The 16679-nt window shown below is 44.8% G+C and overlaps 1 protein-coding gene across 3 annotated transcripts in view; it reads left to right on the top strand.

Moving 5' to 3' along the window:
* GNAO1 (G protein subunit alpha o1) overlaps positions 1 to 16679 on the top strand; it is a 107100-nt gene that overhangs the window by 65713 nt on the left and 24708 nt on the right. For all 3 annotated transcript variants that reach the window (XM_042437371.1, XM_042437369.1, XM_042437370.1), the window contains exon 4: positions 14959 to 15119. In XM_042437371.1, the coding sequence (XP_042293305.1) occupies positions 14959 to 15119 (161 nt within the window). The remainder of the gene's footprint in view (positions 1 to 14958; positions 15120 to 16679) is intronic.

The raw sequence follows: 16679 nt of genomic DNA, 5'->3' as shown, positions 1-16679 counted from the left end.
TGAGAGGCTTTGTGGTGGAGGGAGACATAGCAGCTGGCATCACGCTGGTGTTTTAGACTTCTGTAAGCTCCTTTACAACATGTAGTGGTGGTTTTTTGCATATTGCTTATTGTCCATATCATCAGTTCTCAGTTGCATGTGCAGAATTCCACAAGTGTAAGTTTTTCACATGCCGTTGTGTATCATTGGAAGGTGCATAACTACTTGGCAATGCCTTCATTGTGCCATTTGATTCACTGAAATAGTCCCACTTTGAGTGGCATGTCCATGCAGTGCTGCATTCAGTAATACATGGTTGCTTGGATCATTTTAAATCCATATAAATTCCCCTGGTCATGGAACATCCAGAGACATTTCCCGCCATAAGCAGAAACATTTTATTCCAACCTGAAAATTGGGGTTGGGGGAAACCCTTTGAAAAAGATACGTGGTTATCTTATTTCAGTGAAGGAGCATTCTTTTTTTCTCTTCCATGGTGAGGAAGGGGAGCACAGGGCCATTTTCTGTCTAGAAGCAAGATGTCAGACCATTTTTGCAGGGGAACTTATACAGGATACCAGCCATAGACATTTCTGGTAATATATGCAAGCCCCGAAATGCCCTCGCTTGTTTTGCAACCCATGTGGCAACCTTTCCTAGTGGCCAGGGCCGGTTCCTGTCTCGGTGCCTAAGTGCCCCGTTCTTTGTTGCTCTGCCAAAGCGAGAGAAAACGTGTTTTGATTTTTAAAAAAGGAAAAGAGAAAGAGAGAAATTCACATGGGGGCGGTGGGGGGGGGGAATAGGTGGGAATGGATTAGCTATTTTCATTAAACTCCAAATGCTGTGGGTGGCAAATAACGTGCGCAATTCCCAGACCTCCTAAACATGTAGGTGCAGCAAAGAGAGAAGTGAGTCTTTGGAGGCTGTAAATATTTAATGTCGCTGCCATCAAGGAAGAGATGGGGGAGAAATTGCATTGGGAGGCAGCTTGGAAGGAGTGCAAATTGCCAAGCGGGTTTTCAAGAAAAAAACAGCAAGAGAGAGAGTCAATGGCAGCTTGAAAGAGCAAGAGAGTTTGCTCCAAGCCACCCAGTTAATTGAACTGGAGGGAATTCATTTGATGCCTGAGACCGAACAATAAGACTTTAGGAATTCTGGTGGTTTTGCATTTCTAAGTGATGAGGTAGATGGTTTCTTTTATTTGTTAGAGCTTGCTTGTTGAATAACTTAGGACTGTGGTGTGCTCAGAAAAACCATTCACGAACAATCTTACAAGGGTCATAATGCTTCGGTTTGCTTAAGCGTGCCTTGATCACAGATGCAGACCCTTGTATGACTAGGATGTGATAGTGACGATCCTTCTTTGATTCTCAGGCTCAGTGCTCAGTCTTCCTTCTGAACCAAAAGGATACTGTAGTAGATGCTGATGGACCTGTCCTCCTCCATAAGTTTGTCCAGACCATATCACATAAGGTAGTGTAGGAGAGCCAGGGCCTGCAGGGTCAAAGCAAGAGGATGTTTTTATTAACAGGGTTAGTGCAGCCATCTGCCGTCTCCATCCTTCAAACTTTTCTGTTCCTTGTGACTTGGACTGCAACAGTAACTGGTGGCTTCTGTGTCAGTTGGGCAGGGAATCCACTCCAAGTTTTAATCTGATTTGCAAAGCACTGGGCCCAATCCTCAGAATAGGTTCATTGCCTTGGATAGCTCCTTCAAATTGTGGGATTTGTGACCCCACTGAGGTAGAAGCCAATTCCGCCCAGAATGGATTTTCCTAGTAAGAATATATTGTTCTGAGCTACCCCTGTTGTAATGCAAACAATTTTGAGATGGCTTGGTCCTGAGTGGACAGTTAAGATCCATTAACTTGACCCAAAACCTGCTCCTAGGAGAAATAAAAACTGTTAGGCCTGGCTTACTAATACAGATCAACACAGTCACCTGCATTTCAGACTCTCCTTGGGGTCATAGCTGTGCAGGCTATTTTGATGTATGTAAAATTTAACCATGGCATCATATGACTGAACTGAGCCCATAGTAAGGATCTGGAGAGCTCAGTTGTGCCTTCCTCTCTCGTTGTGCCTCCTTGTTGTTTTGGAGCAAAGCAGAAACCAAGGACCAATCCGACTGTGCAGGTTTTTTTTGCCCCGGAGCTACAAAATTCAAGCGAAAGAGAAGCAGTGTGCCTCCTCCATCCTTAGAGCTGGAATTCCAGCTTGGCACATGAATTCCTCCACCACCCGGGTTTTCTTTTATTCATTCAAGCAGCTCTGCTTTCTTTCCTCTGCTGCTACTGGCAAGTGAGGCGGGCCCTTGGCAGGGTTGGCGGTTTCCATCTGGAAGCACTAAAAAGAGGCGAGGGTGGTGCTGGAAGGAACAAGGGGACACAGCGTTGGCCTTTCCATGGCCCCGTCACTCGATTCTGCAGCTCTCCAGCAAAAGAAGATGGTGGCACTCGCCCAGCTTTCAAGACTGCTGGATCTGCCAGTGGAAGAAGGCAGTTACTGGGTGGCCATTGCTGCTAGAGAGTGAGCAGCAGCTGTGAGACTGGGCTGCTTGCAAGAAAGCTCTCCATCTTCCAGAGGAAGAAGGGACAAAAGCTTCAAAATCATCTCCTGTCATTTTAAAAACTAGGAATGACAAAAATCAATGCTTGACTCCCTTTTGCATTACACTCATCCCTCCATATTTGTGGCTTTGATATTTGCAGATTTGATTATTCACGGATTCGATTAATACGTTCTCTCTAGGAATATCTAGGTCCTCCAGTGCAACTCTATGGTCAACATTAACTAAAAGTCACACTGAAAGACCTAGAGATTCCTAGAGAGAATACTCTACTAGGCCTTTGTAGCTCCTCCGGCGCAGTTCTATGGTCAGTGTCTGTCAGACGTTGACCACAGAGTTGCCCTGGAGGACCTAGAGATTCCTAGAGAAGTATCTTCTGAGGCAAAAACATGGTGTTTTTGTTATTTGCGGTTTTTCCATATTCACGGGGGTCTTGTGCCCCTAGCCCTAGCAAATATGGAGGAACAAGTGCCTTTGATGCAGGCCTTGCCAGTCAGAATGCTATCCACTGACAAACCAGAAGTTGCATTTCTGCAGATATGCATTGTCTCCCCATAAAGACGATGGGATCTGTGCTGTGCATTTCCTATTAAAACTGCACTGTGTGGGTTTGTTAGTGCATCTTGGCTCAATGTGCCGATCTGCTTTCTTATTCCTGGCCCAGCCAGTTGCTTTTCTCTCCTCCTCGCTCCTTCCCTCCTTCTCCTTGCTTGGTTTCTCTCCTCCTTTCCTCCCCCTTTCCCTTGTTGCTGTCATCTTACCATCACCCTATTCATTTTCCATAGGCTGCCTTCATTCTCATGGCCTTTTGCAACTAGGAGACACAGTGTTGCCTTGGTAACAAAGCCCTTTTCGACGACTGGAGGCTCGGGGATCACTGTGCACCATCCTGGATGCTCCCTCTATCTCTCCACCAAAACATCATTATCATCATCAACATCCAGACAAAGATCCAGTCGGCTTATTGCTAATGGAGAAAGGAAGATAAGAGATTCAGGGATGCAATGCAGGCTGCATTTCTGTTGCGCACATTGTGCCATCATCCCCCTAGCCCTACATTTGCAGCGCATCACTGGCAGAATGTCTCTGAGGAAATTGCCACTCCCCAGATTGTTCTCTCGGAAGAAGGAGGAGGAGGAGGTGGAAGAGAGAAAGAGGAGGCGGCTGTGTGCAGTTTGAGCAGAAGGAAAGGCTGCCCTTAAGACATTTTGCTCTCCGAGGCTGAGCAAGAAATAGCACCAGGCCTACCCAGCTCAAAGGGCAGAGTATCCAAAGCTGGCCAGATTTATCCTAGGCACCTAAGGGAGAATGCCCCACAAGTACCTTGCCCTGTCCCTTCGTGCAGGAGAATAAGTGCAATACAATTATAAGAGAATCAATGGCTAACCATTTGTTACTCATATATTTTGTGGGTTTTTCAGGCTATGTGGTTGTGTTTTGGAAGAATTTATTCCTGATGTTTCACCCGCATCCACAATGCCAGTCACAGATGCTGGCAAAACGTCAGGAAAAAGTGCTAAGATTCTTCTAGAACACGGTCACATAGCCTGAGCACACACACTCCCCCACACACACACACACACCAAAAGTATGGATGCTGGCTGTGAAAGCATTTGACTTCACAAAATTCTCAACCTTCAGCACTTGCCCAATTCAAAAGAATCCAGCTGTTCCTAGCATGGAGAGATCATTGCGGTTCCTATCTGCCAGGATGCTGGGATATGCAATAAATGCTGGCCATGAAAGCCTTTGGCTTCACAATTTGTTGCCCTTTCGTCACAGCCACAAAACAGTCACCAGGCAATTCAAGTGCGCTTTATCCTCACTGGTAAAGGCACAATGACCCCCCAATCCCATTAAGATCTACCTCCCTTGGTATATTTCCCCTCCCAGACTTTGTCTCCCTTGCCATGATATTTACCTTTTTGGCGTGACTTCATCCTTTACTTTAATCAAGATAGATTCCATCCAGGCTTGGATTAATCCTTATGCTAAAAATGTTGCAGCAAACAGCCCTACATTGGCCATTTTCGGACACTGCGGCCGAGGTCATGCATCATTCTTGCATTGCATGAGCCTAAGGGCCCTCCTTTGTCCCTGCACATGTCCCCCTTATCAGGTTTTCTTTCTGTGCTTTTAATGTACCGAACATATAGTGGTTTGGGCAGGCTTTAAGGCTTTTTCATCACTCTGTCTATATAGGCATCTTTTGTTCCTTCGGTGTTCAAGAAATTCTCTCTCTCTGTAGGTCTAGTGACATTTTTCTCTTTGCTTTCTTTGTTGCATTCACTCAAGGGTCTTTTCTCTTCTTCGACAATATGTTTCACTTGTAATAACCCCTGGGCACCAATGTTGTATAGTAGCTATAGTAAATCATTGCCATTTCAAAGATGAAAATCATGCTTTGCTGTCATAATTTTCCATGTTTTTCTAACCAGCGCAGTGGTTCCCAAACTCTTATGCTCCAGATGTTTTGGACTTCAGCTCCAGAAGCAGCAGCCATCTTGGCCAATAGTCTGGGATTCTGAGAACCCAAAACACCTGGAAGGCCAGAGTTCAGGTATCACTGAATTAGTACATTTAGTTGTGTAGCTTCTTCTTTCTCCTCCTCTTCCCTAGTGCAAATTGAGCGTGCCAATTTACAGAAAGCAGAGCAAGTTGTGAAAGGGATCATCAGGAAACCATTCTGAGATGATTTCCATAAGGAAAATATTTGTTGTTGTATTGTGCATTGCGACCCAAAGTAAACCTTATCACAGGGGTTTCTGAGGCTGAGAGAGTGTGACTTGCCCACAGTGGCTCAGTGAATTTCCATGGCTGAGCGAGGATTATACATGAGTATACACAGTGGTCCCTTGTTATCCACTGGGTTTTGGTTCCAGGATCCCCTGTGGATACCAAAATCCGTGGATGCTCAAGTCCCATTAAATACAATCAGGTAGTAAAATGGTGTTCCTTATATAAAATGGAAAATCAAGGTTTGCTATTTGGAATTTATACTTTCTTGGAATATATTTCAAGCCGTGGATGCTTGAATCCATGGGTAAGACAGTCTGTGGATAAGAAGGACCAATTGTATATCCCACCTGCCCACTAAAATAGTGCTCAGGGTGGCTATTTAGAAAAGGCCTCCGTGATGTGCCTCCTCTTCTCTTGGAGTACAACCAGGCAGACATCTGTAGTTAAATACAGCTCTGGTTGGATGATTTATGGGAGGTGCTTTTCACGCCGGGAAGCCAAGCAGCACTGGAACCCAGTAATTAGTTGCTTTCGTTCAGAGCTCCCGCATGTGAAGGTGGGGACTTAATGCCTACTCTGTAATTACTGTCAAAGATTTGGCAGGGCACAGTGGGGCTCTGGACATCGTCTGTGGGCCGCAATGGACAGCCCCTTGGAAGGAGTCATCCTCATTAGCAGAGCGCTCATGTCCCCTTTTCGTCGCTGCTTACTAACTCGTCACACAGTTTGCGCTGTAAACACATACATGCATTATCTGCAGGTAATCTTTATTAGTTCGGATGGTTTTCAGTCTTTATGCTGATGATATTGAGCTGTATTTCTCAATTCTTTTGACATCAGGCATCATATCGCAGCACATCTTTCATCCGGCTCAGTGCAGAGGCTTCGTCATCGTGTTAAAACTTAACATGCTTCTTTGTAACATACATGCTTTTATTGCTGTTAAATCATATTCCCATTTAAGGATGCCTATAGTCTCGGCTTTATCTTTAACTCTGCTTTGCCATCGTTTGCAGTGTCAAATTAATGCAGAAATACAGCCAGCCCTCCTTATCCACGGATTTTTTTATTCAAGAATCCATGGCTTGAAAATATCTTAAAACCATACAAATTCCAAAATAGCAAACCTTGATTTTTCCATTTCATAGAAGGGACACCATTTTACTTTGCCATTGGGATTTGAGCATCCACGGATTTTGTTATCTACGGAGGGAGAAGGTCTTGGAATCAAACCCCAGCAGATACCAAGAGCCCACTGTACCAGCATTAACTGCCATGGCTGAATGCTTTGGGGTTGTGGTATTTGTAGTTTTGTGAGATATTTAGCCTTCTCTGTCAAAAAGCTCTGGCGCCGCAACAAAGACGCCATTCGGCGAGTTCCCTGGTTTTGCCTCCCATTCCTCCATCCCTTGAGTGCCCCCTTGTATATTTTTAGCTCTGAAATACCACCGTGGTGTTCCTTAAACAAAACCCCAGTGGCATGGGAACAGCAAAGACTGGGTTGGGTGTGCTTTCCGGTTTTGTTTCATTTAATTGCGCACTTGGGTACAGATGGCAAAGCATGGCAGGAGGTTTTGAATCCCACTGCCTGGAGAGGCTGGAGGGTTGGAGAGAGAAAGACTGAGGCAGTCCTGGAGAGAAGGGGGGGATCGAAAAAGAAAAAGGCAGGAGGAAAGAAATGCAGCCAGGCCACATTTCCAAGCCTTACCTGCTGGGCCCAGAGGGGGAGCAAAGCGCTTAAGGTCACTCGCAGTTTGAGGCATGTCCTGGAGAGCAAGGAAAGAAAGGGACATCGTCTTCGCTTGGACTGTTAATTGCTCGTTAAGTCAGCTAACGAATGCCAATTCTGGGCTCGGTGCCCTTTCGGGGGGATGGCTGCATCGCGTTGCGCGGAGATCCTTTTGTGGGTTCAGGGAGGTGTTATTTAATCCATCCCCTTTTTAAAAAAATCGGTTTGTCTAGGGTGGGGGAATCGCAGCCTCTAAATAATAATAATACAGTAGACCCTTGTTATCCGCTGGGGTTTGGTTCCAAGATCCCCAGTGGATAACAAAATCTGTGGATGCTCAAGTCCCATTAAATATAATGGCAGAGCAAAATGGTGTCCCTTCGACATTTTCGAACCGTGGATGTTTGAATCTGTGTATTAAAAATCTGTGTATAAGAAGGTCCAATTGTAATAATAATAATAATAATAATAATAATAATAATAATAATAATAATAATAATACATTTTAATTCTATCCCGCCTCTCCAATAAGATCAAGATGGAGTACAATGATAAAATTCATACAGTATACAATATAAAAATGAATCCCACTCCAGAAAGCTGCGTGTTTTCCCAAAGACAAATTTCCACCCCAAAAAACTGGCCAAAAGCAGCATAGAATAAAAGGGGAAAAAATGCAGAACAGTCAGCCCTCCTTATCCACGGATTTTTTAATCCACGGATTCAAGCATCCACAGATTAAAAATATTCAGAAAAAGTATCAATTCCAAAAAGCAAACCTTGATTTTGCCATTTTATAGAAGGGACACCATTTTTTCTATGCTATTATGTTTAATGGGACTTGAGCATCCATGGATTTTGTTATCCACGAGGGATCTTGGAACTAAATCCCTGTGGATATCAAGGACCCTTTGTAGTTTTGCCCCCATCAGCCTTCCAGAACCCCAAACACCTTAAAAAACGGGTGTTTAAAAAATAGTATCCAGAAAATGAGTGCAAACTAAAATGAAAGTATTGTGATGTCACCTCTGGTCATGTAGTCCCCAGGGCATGTGCCAGTGACAAAAATTGCCCCGGTCCTGCCCACCCCAGGTATTCTTTTTCTGACAAGGAACATGGACTAGAAATACCTTTCCTTTTTGCAACCGAATCTGCCCAAGAAATGCAATGCTGCCTTTGCCTCTCCTTTGACTTCTGATTGTCCTGCCTGAGAACTTTTCAAGGAGCGGAAAGGAGATAATATCCAAACTATTCTGTGTGTTCTGCATAGGGGAAGGTGCCGTTTCTGCTGATTTATGGGATACCAAAATAACCTCTCTGTCTTGACACATTAGCCGAGCATCTGTCCCAAACCGAGACTCTCATCATCACTAGCAATGTATTCCTGCTGAGCCTCCCTCTCTAGCTTTTGTTTCTGCTTTGTCATCGCTGTCCATTGATGTCCTTCCTGTTGCCTTGGATCCGATGTGGAACAAGTGGTGCGCCTTGAATAAAGGGCCCTTGCTTATGATGTTGCTCTTGTGTGCCGTAAGTTGGCTCTGACTTGTGGCAGCCCTATGAACGATAGACCTCCATGAACCCTCAATATCAATATCCCTGCTTAGCATCTTGGAGACTTGGGATAAATAAAATAAATAATAAAACCCATTTGCAAGACAGTCTTGCAAAAACATTTGCAATACAGATATAACAAAACCATTTGCAATACCGGCAGTCCTGCTGCCTTCAACTTTACTTAGAGTTACGTCTTCTCTTGATATGTCCAAAACGTATCTTAAAGACAAACAAGTTTTATTCGCCATAAGCTTTCATGGACATCAGCCCTGCTCTTCATAGTGGCATCAGATTCTTGCATCTGAAGGAATTAGACTGCAGCCTGCAGATGGTTATGCCAAATAAAATATGGTAGTCTTTCATATGCCGCCAGATTATTTGCTGTTTTTGCTGTCATACACTAAGACAGATGTACTTCTAGAAGCTAGAGAGAGAGAAGGAAAGATAAAGAGGGAGAGAAGGACACAGAGGACACAGATGTGCTCAAGATTGGTACATTCTCATTTATATGTGTGGCTGAACATTGAGGCATGACGATGATAATTAAAATGATCTCTCCTATGCTCTGAACGCTGGCCCTGATCTCGCCCTATCATTTCTGTATTGAGCATTGAATCCAGACGCAACAGGTCCTATCCTACTATCCTATTCACCCTTTCTCTTTGTGTTTCCCAATCTGTCTCCTGCCACTGAAATTGGGATTCCTTCCCAGCTTTTGGGCCACTCCTTGTCCTTCTGCAACATTAGAGCATTTGTCCTTTTTCCATCCTTGCCGCTTCTGAACAGACTGTTTCCCTCCTTTTCTGTACATTGTTATGGATTTCTTTTCGGTGCTACTTTTACAAATTGCTTGGAGACTGTGGGCAGTAGCACATAGATAGATCGGTTGATTGATGAATTGAATAAAGGAAAGCATAGCCAACCAAGTGGGGAATGGCTCAAGCTTAGTGCAGATCGGATGATTTTTCGTGAAGAAAATCCATGGTGCAATCTCCAGGTAAGACGGGGAAAGGCCTCACCTGAACCCACAAAAAAACACTCTCAGTGGCCTCTGCGATGTGACTCAGGGCTAAATACGTGCGACATTAAAAGTATGCCATGCAGATAAAGTATTTCTGAGATTGTAGATCGGCTACTTAAGTAATATACTTAACAAAGTAGTGGCTCCTGACCCGACCCCAATCCTATCCTATTAGGCAGCAGTTAGTTTGAGCAACAGGGATCTGTTCTCCTATCAATCAGGATACAGCAGCTTGGGATTTCCATCTCTACAACCAGAAACCTCTGATGCGACAATCAGAAATGTAATCCCTGTTGCAATATCTCCTTCCACCAGAGACCACTCATGGAAGGGGAAGATAATTTGCTGTATCCTGATGGACAGGAGAACAGACTCCCATCACTCGCAGTGGCTGCTGCCCAATAAAACAAGATCGGGGGACTTTTACAATCCCTAGGTATTCCCTGCACTGTTGCCATGGTCATGAACATACTGTATTGGGATTGTGAACATGAATCAGTTACGATATATTTGTAACTGCAATCATGAATTCCAGCCCTCATTTTATTGCTTTTCTGTAGTCGATCACCATTGACCTTAAACTCTCACCTGGCCTACTAGGAAAGAGAGGAAAAACATGGGAGCAGGGAGTTTAAGGTCCAAAACACACTCCAGAAATAATCCAGTTTGAGACCGCTTTAACGGCTCTGGCTGAAAGCTAGGGAATTCTGGGAACTAGTTTTGTGAGACATTTAGCCATCTCTGTCAGAAAGAGCTCTGGTGCCACAATGAACTGCAATTCCCAGGATCCCCTCGCACTGAGCCAGGGCAGTTAAAGTGGTCTCAAACTGGATTATTTCTGCAGTGTGTTTAGAACCTGAGTCTACATTCCTACACCTGGCACTCTGGTAAGAAGGAAGAAGAACAGCAACCTCTCCTAGTGATTGGCAGCTGCCAATCATAAGCAATTTTTGGAGAGAAGAACAAGGAGCAAGGGCAAGAGAATAACCTCCTGCACCCAGTCCAAAAAGGGATTTAACACATGCATAAGATGCACTTAGGCTCACATAAGTCACAAAAGCATCCCAGCCTCATTCTGGAACATGTCTAGGCACACATGCTTTAGAACAAGGCTGGGCAATTGTATTCCACAACCCTTACGATGAAGGGCAACAGCACTGTGATGCCAAATGTGCAACCCAATGTGCAGTTTGCTTCCAGATGCAAGGCGCAATATGCAGCCATGTGCATGTGCATTCCCGTGCAAAATACAGAGCTGAGTGCTCAGGGATGCCACATGCAGAGCCCCACTTCCACAACCTTGAATGACTGCAGATGTTCTGCATTGCACAAAAATGTCCAAAAGGGAAACCTACACTTACGTATGTCACCAACAAGATTCCAATCCATGCTTTCAATGCAGCAGGCCATTTCAACCTCAGCACAAGCGTCTTCTTGGGTCTTCTATCCCATTTCATCTGTCTCCTTGGGAACGCCGGCCGTGGCAGTTCTCTTTTGGAGGATGTGATTGCAAATGGCAGGCAGCCAGGATGGCTAAAATTGCTTTCATTACTTTGGAGGTATGGGAATGCTTACCGAGCATGATGCAGTCCCGCCAGACAAAGAAACCTCCAGAAAAGGAACAAAGTCTACAAAAGAGAGAGAGAGACGGAAAGCAAGATTGAGCTGTCACCATGTAACAGCATACAAAGATGGCAAAGCAGCAGGGTTACAGTTCCGGAATGGCTAATCAGGAAGCCATGTTGGCTTCTTTCGTCAAGCATGAAGCAAAGGTTTTGTGCATAAGAGAGCTGGTTGAGCAAAGCAGCTAAGATCAGGGCTTAAGCAGAGCAGCTAAGATCAGCAAGCTAAAAAGTGTCCAGAGAAGGGCAACCAGGACTGTCAAAGGTCTGGATCCAAGCCTTAGGAAGAACAACTTAGGAATCTGGGCTTTTTTGGCTTGGAGAAGAGAAGACTAGGAAGTGACATGGTAGCTATCATTAAATGTCTGAAGAGAAGTCATGTAGAAGAGATAGACATCTTGTTAACTGATGCTTCAGAGACTGGATTGACTCAAAAATAATTAAAAAGAGATTTTAATTGACTCAATTTTCTTAAAAATAGACACCACTTAGACATGAGAAAGTACTTATTTACTATAAGAAGTGTTCAGTAGTGGAATAAACTGCCTTGGAGGATGAAGGGCTCTCCTTCTTTGGAGGTCTTTAAACAGAGATTGGATGAGCATCTTTCAGGAATGCTGTAGCTGTGCGTTCCTGCATGGCAGCAGGTTGGAGTAGATGTGGCCCCTTCCAGCTATAAGATTCTGTGATTTTTCACCCTTCAGGCGCATACTTCCTTGTGTAGGAAAAGTTCTGGATAGCAGAATAAGCACTGTGGTCCTTCATCTCTCAGCCACTGACTGTGAACTCATTACCAACAAGCGCATATTATATTTGGTGTGCACTTTCATCCAATTGCAGTAATGCCACCGTAAATCACATGACATCCTTTCCTTGGCTTGAGAGGCATGTGTGCATCCAGGTCACTGTCGCTGCATTCGAAGAAGAAAATAATTTGATGCATTCTAGCAAACAGCTTCTTCAGCAGAGCTACAGCGAAGTGCAAAGATCTTGCCAGAAAGGAGGAAAACTGCAGTAATGCTGCAAGGGAAGGACAGGGAGAAGAAGGAAGGGAGAAAGGAGGGGAGAGAGAGAGATGCTGCAGTGTTTGAGCAACCAAATAAGTAGGGAGGTTGCTCTAAAAGAGGGGTGTGGGAATGTGGTTCATAGGCTGAAGGCCACATATGCTCCCTGGGCACCCATTTTGGAGCCCCTCTATCCCCTCCAAGACCACTGAGCCAGAGATTGAAGCTTATTTCAACACTGGCAACTGGGCAGCATTTTCGACCAGAACCTTTGACTCTGCACCCGGATGCCATCTTCTACCAGAAGTGAGACTGGCGGGTCCATAGGTTGTACATAACACCTAGACAGAGATAGAAAAGGCTGAACTGTCACTGAGCTTGGCAGCCTAATCCATTTATGTTAATACTGGCCAAAGGGATATATTTCTGAACATATTAAGTAGCTACATATTGGGCATCACAGTTAATGTTGCAAACACATGAGAAGGACAGAGAAGGACGGTATACAATAGTTGACCGTTGTTACCACAGGTGTCTGGTTCTTAAAAGATGTAGGCTTCAGACTTCGAGGGAATTCTCCAAGGCACTGACCAACATTCCTGGATAGATTTGGGACCATGGACAGATCCTTTAAAGATAGCCGAAACCTGGAGTGGATTCACTATCTCATTGTGGATTTCCAACTTATCATGGGGTTTTCTGTGGCTGAGAGTGTGTGGCTTGCCCAAAGTCATCCAGTGGTTTCCATGGGCATCCATGGATTTTGGTACCCAAGGAAGGTCCTGTAACCAAATTGATGCAAATACCAAGGGTTTGCAGTGCATTCATTTATTTTATTGCCTTTCTAATAGTGCAAGACAGACTAAATCCCATCATTAGCTCCGTTGACATTGAAATATTCAATAACTGATTGAAAAGGTCTGCTGTGGTTTGGACTGATCAACAGGATTGCAGGTGACATAAATTAAAACAGAACGCAGCTAAGACAAACAGTTATAGCATTGGAGAACTGTGAAAAGGAAATTAAATTGTTGCTGCTGTTGATGTTGTTGTCCTTGTGTGCCTTCAAGTTATTTCTGATTTATGGCAACCTTAAGGTGATCCAATAGCAGGATTTTCTTGGCAAGATTTATTGAGAGGGAGTTTGCTATGACCTTCTGGGACTCGGTGGAGATTTGAACCCTCTCCTGCAGTCCTAGGCCCCATTCCCACTGGTTTATAATGCGGATCAGGACGCGGATCATGGGTGCATTGTTTCCATTTGAGCACACATTCGATCTGCATTGCTCCGATATTGTTCCCATTGGAATTCGAATCTGAATCGATTTATACTGAAAAACCTGAATTATTGGTCGATAAACCGGTTTTAAAAAACAGCTGCTTTTTAGCGAGTTTTCCTGTGGCCTCCTGAGTCTGATTCGCGGCATACAAATGGGAACAAAAGGGTGTCTGATTCGGGAACTTGGGGATGGGAAGAGCAGTGCTCAAGGGGCTGGCCTGGGGGTGTCACCCGCTTGTTCTCTTTCTTGCATTACCGGTGCCATTTTCTCCCGTTCGCATAGTCTTTCCTCCAGTGGATTGGGAAGCAGGGTAAAGCGATCATGCTACATTGAGCTCCAAATGCAGTAAACACATTATGCCGCCTGCAGCCTCCCCCCTGCTCCACATTCATAGACCGATGTGCGAGGAGACCCATTGAACACCATTTTTAAACTATTATTATTTCTTTTTTCGCCTCTGCCTGAGCGCCTGAGCAGCAGATGGGCTTTGCAGTACATGCCTGCATGATTGCCCCCCAGACAGCCCAGGGAGCAATTGGGGAGGCAAAGGGACTTGGAGTGATTAGAGACGCCTCTTCTCTCTTTCCAAGAGGAACTATGGGAAGATACAGAAGAGCCTCAGATGCAAAGGGATTTGGAGCAGACAGAGGCTCCTCTTCTCTCTTTCTCAGAGGGAGTCTGGGGAGACACAGAAGAGCCTTGGATGCAAGGGGTTTAGGATGAATCGAGGCTCCTTCTCTCTTTCCCAGACGGACTATTCTTCCTTTCCCGGAGGGGGAAAGCACCTAAGCGACTGATTGGCTGTGACGTTAAGCGCTTAAGCGCTTGATTGACAGCTGCTTTTAAAAAAAGAGGTCCCGGAAGGGCAATGGGAACGGGGAGCAAAATAACTCGCTTCAAATTACCACAGGGGTTAAAAAAACCCCGGGTCTGTTTGCACCCGTTTTTAATGGGAACGATGGGTCAGATTCGAGTCAGAATCCGAGTCAGAATCACAGCAAAATAAGCCGCTTTTTTTGCCCAGTGGGAATGGGGCCTTAGTGCATCACTCAAACCACTATACTATACTGACTCTCTTAAATTATGCTCCCATATTAAAACCAAGCAAATAATTTAAATAGTTAAAAACATGTAAAACATAAGTAGGTTTCAGGCAATCTGTCACAGGGTTTTCTTGGCATTATTTTTTTTCCATAGGGGAGCTTTCTTTGCCTCCCTCTGACTCTGAGAAAGTGTGACTCGCCCAAGGTTACCCAGTGGGTTTTCATGGCTGAGCGGAGATTCGAACCCGGATTTTCAGAGCCGTAGTCCAGCGGCCAAACCACTTCGCCACATTGGGCGTCTATACATGCAAAGTAGCTGTTTAGAAGCCAAAAGCCTCTCTAGACAAAGTGGTTTCTCTTTACAGAGGGCATCCAGAACTTACGTCTTTCCTTCTCCCTCTCTCCTTCTCCGCCTCTAGGCTGATGCCAAGATGGTCTGCGATGTTGTCAGTCGGATGGAGGACACGGAGCCCTTCTCCCCCGAGCTCCTTTCAGCCATGATGAGACTTTGGGCCGACTCTGGCCTCCAGGAATGCTTCAACCGGTCCCGAGAATATCAGCTCAACGACTCTGCTCAGTAGTGAGTATTGCGCATGCCTAGATCAACCAGATCTTTTCAGCACCAGATGCCTCCAACACCTCTAGGGAGGGAATATAATTTTGTCATGCTTGTGAAGGAACCTGGACAATTTTAGGACGGAGAGAGACTTTTTTTAATGCACTAGCACCATAGTGTCTGCATAGTAGTGGCAGAGACTTCATGTCATCATTACGGCTACCATTTTGTGTAACAGAAAGCTATGTTGGGTCACTTGTTTCACCTGTTGGGCCATTTGGGGCTGTGTGAGGTTGAGGGGAATGCATAAGGGTCAGAAGGTCTGCAAAGCACCTTCCTATGGGTCTGCAAATGGGTTATTCTTCACTTAAAAATGAGCAGTGGCCAAAACTCTACTTTTTCAGCCCAAAAAATGAGGGGTGGTCAGGCCCTTTGTGGAACATCTATGGGGCATCCCAGAGGCAGCACTGGATGTCCTTCCAACCCAATGTGACCCACAGACCAAGAATTTATGCACTATTTTATGCATTATTTGTGGCATTGGATAAAGTATAAAATCAAGTGCACTTAGGAACCACTTAGGAATCATAATTTTAATGAACGTTGGGTACTCCTGTGAGTTTGAGGAAAGCAAGACACTAGAGCCACTACTAGCCACTAGAGAAGTTTGAGTCACCCGTATGATGCAGCCGCAATAAAAGTGAATTCTCAGCTCTCATAGGAACACTTTGAGATGAAGAGCCCATCTCTCAATGGCAGAGCAGATGGTCCCAGATTCACTTCCTGGCAACTGGAGTTTCTGGCAAAACCTCCTGCCTGAAACCCTGGAGAACTGCTGCCAGTCAGTGAAGAGGACAATGAGTTCGATGGCCAGTATTCTGACTCAGTATTATATATTCCTGCATAATATGTCCTGTATACTGTGAATAAATAAGTGCATTCTCAGGCACTGGAAAAACCTTGCTTACCATGTTACATCCATTTTTATTTTTATTTTTTGATCAGCTAGTTTAAAGTGAGGTTTCTAAACTGAATAAAAAATTTTAATCTATCACAGTAGTGGCTCACGGAGGGGGATTTCTCACCCTGCGATGGTTGCAGTGGCATCCATGTACATCTGAGCGCACTTGGACTATCAGCCAACCATGGTTCAGTGGATCTATGACAGTGAAGAAACACAAAGCAGAAAATTGAGTGATTATTGCTGGAAAATTCCTTGTGCCGCTCCAAGGCTATGGCATCGCTTAAGTATCAACTGGCCATAACATGTTCAGATCTGTTCCTGCTGTAGGCCCTATGGTGGGTTTTTTAGCGCCACAAAGAGAGAGCCTGTCAGTAAAGTCAGGATCGCAAGCACTTTGGGGGGCTTCGACGCTATCACAATACAAACAGAAAGGTCCAAGCGCATTAGTTAACGATAGGAAGGAACTCAAATGACAGTTCACCCAGGGCTACCAATGACCCACTTGCTATGCCTTTAGCCCTTGAACATTTTCATTCCCTTTCATCCCCATCCCTCCATGCTCTGTCCTCTTTAAAAACATGGGCTGGAACTCACAGTCACAGTTACGAATGTGTGACCTA

This window comes from Sceloporus undulatus, chromosome 8, assembly GCF_019175285.1.
Source record: "Sceloporus undulatus isolate JIND9_A2432 ecotype Alabama chromosome 8, SceUnd_v1.1, whole genome shotgun sequence".
In the NCBI taxonomy this organism is placed as follows: domain Eukaryota; kingdom Metazoa; phylum Chordata; class Lepidosauria; order Squamata; family Phrynosomatidae; genus Sceloporus; species Sceloporus undulatus.
Note: the sequence above shows the minus strand (reverse complement) of the source record. Positions and strands in the feature narration are given on the sequence as shown.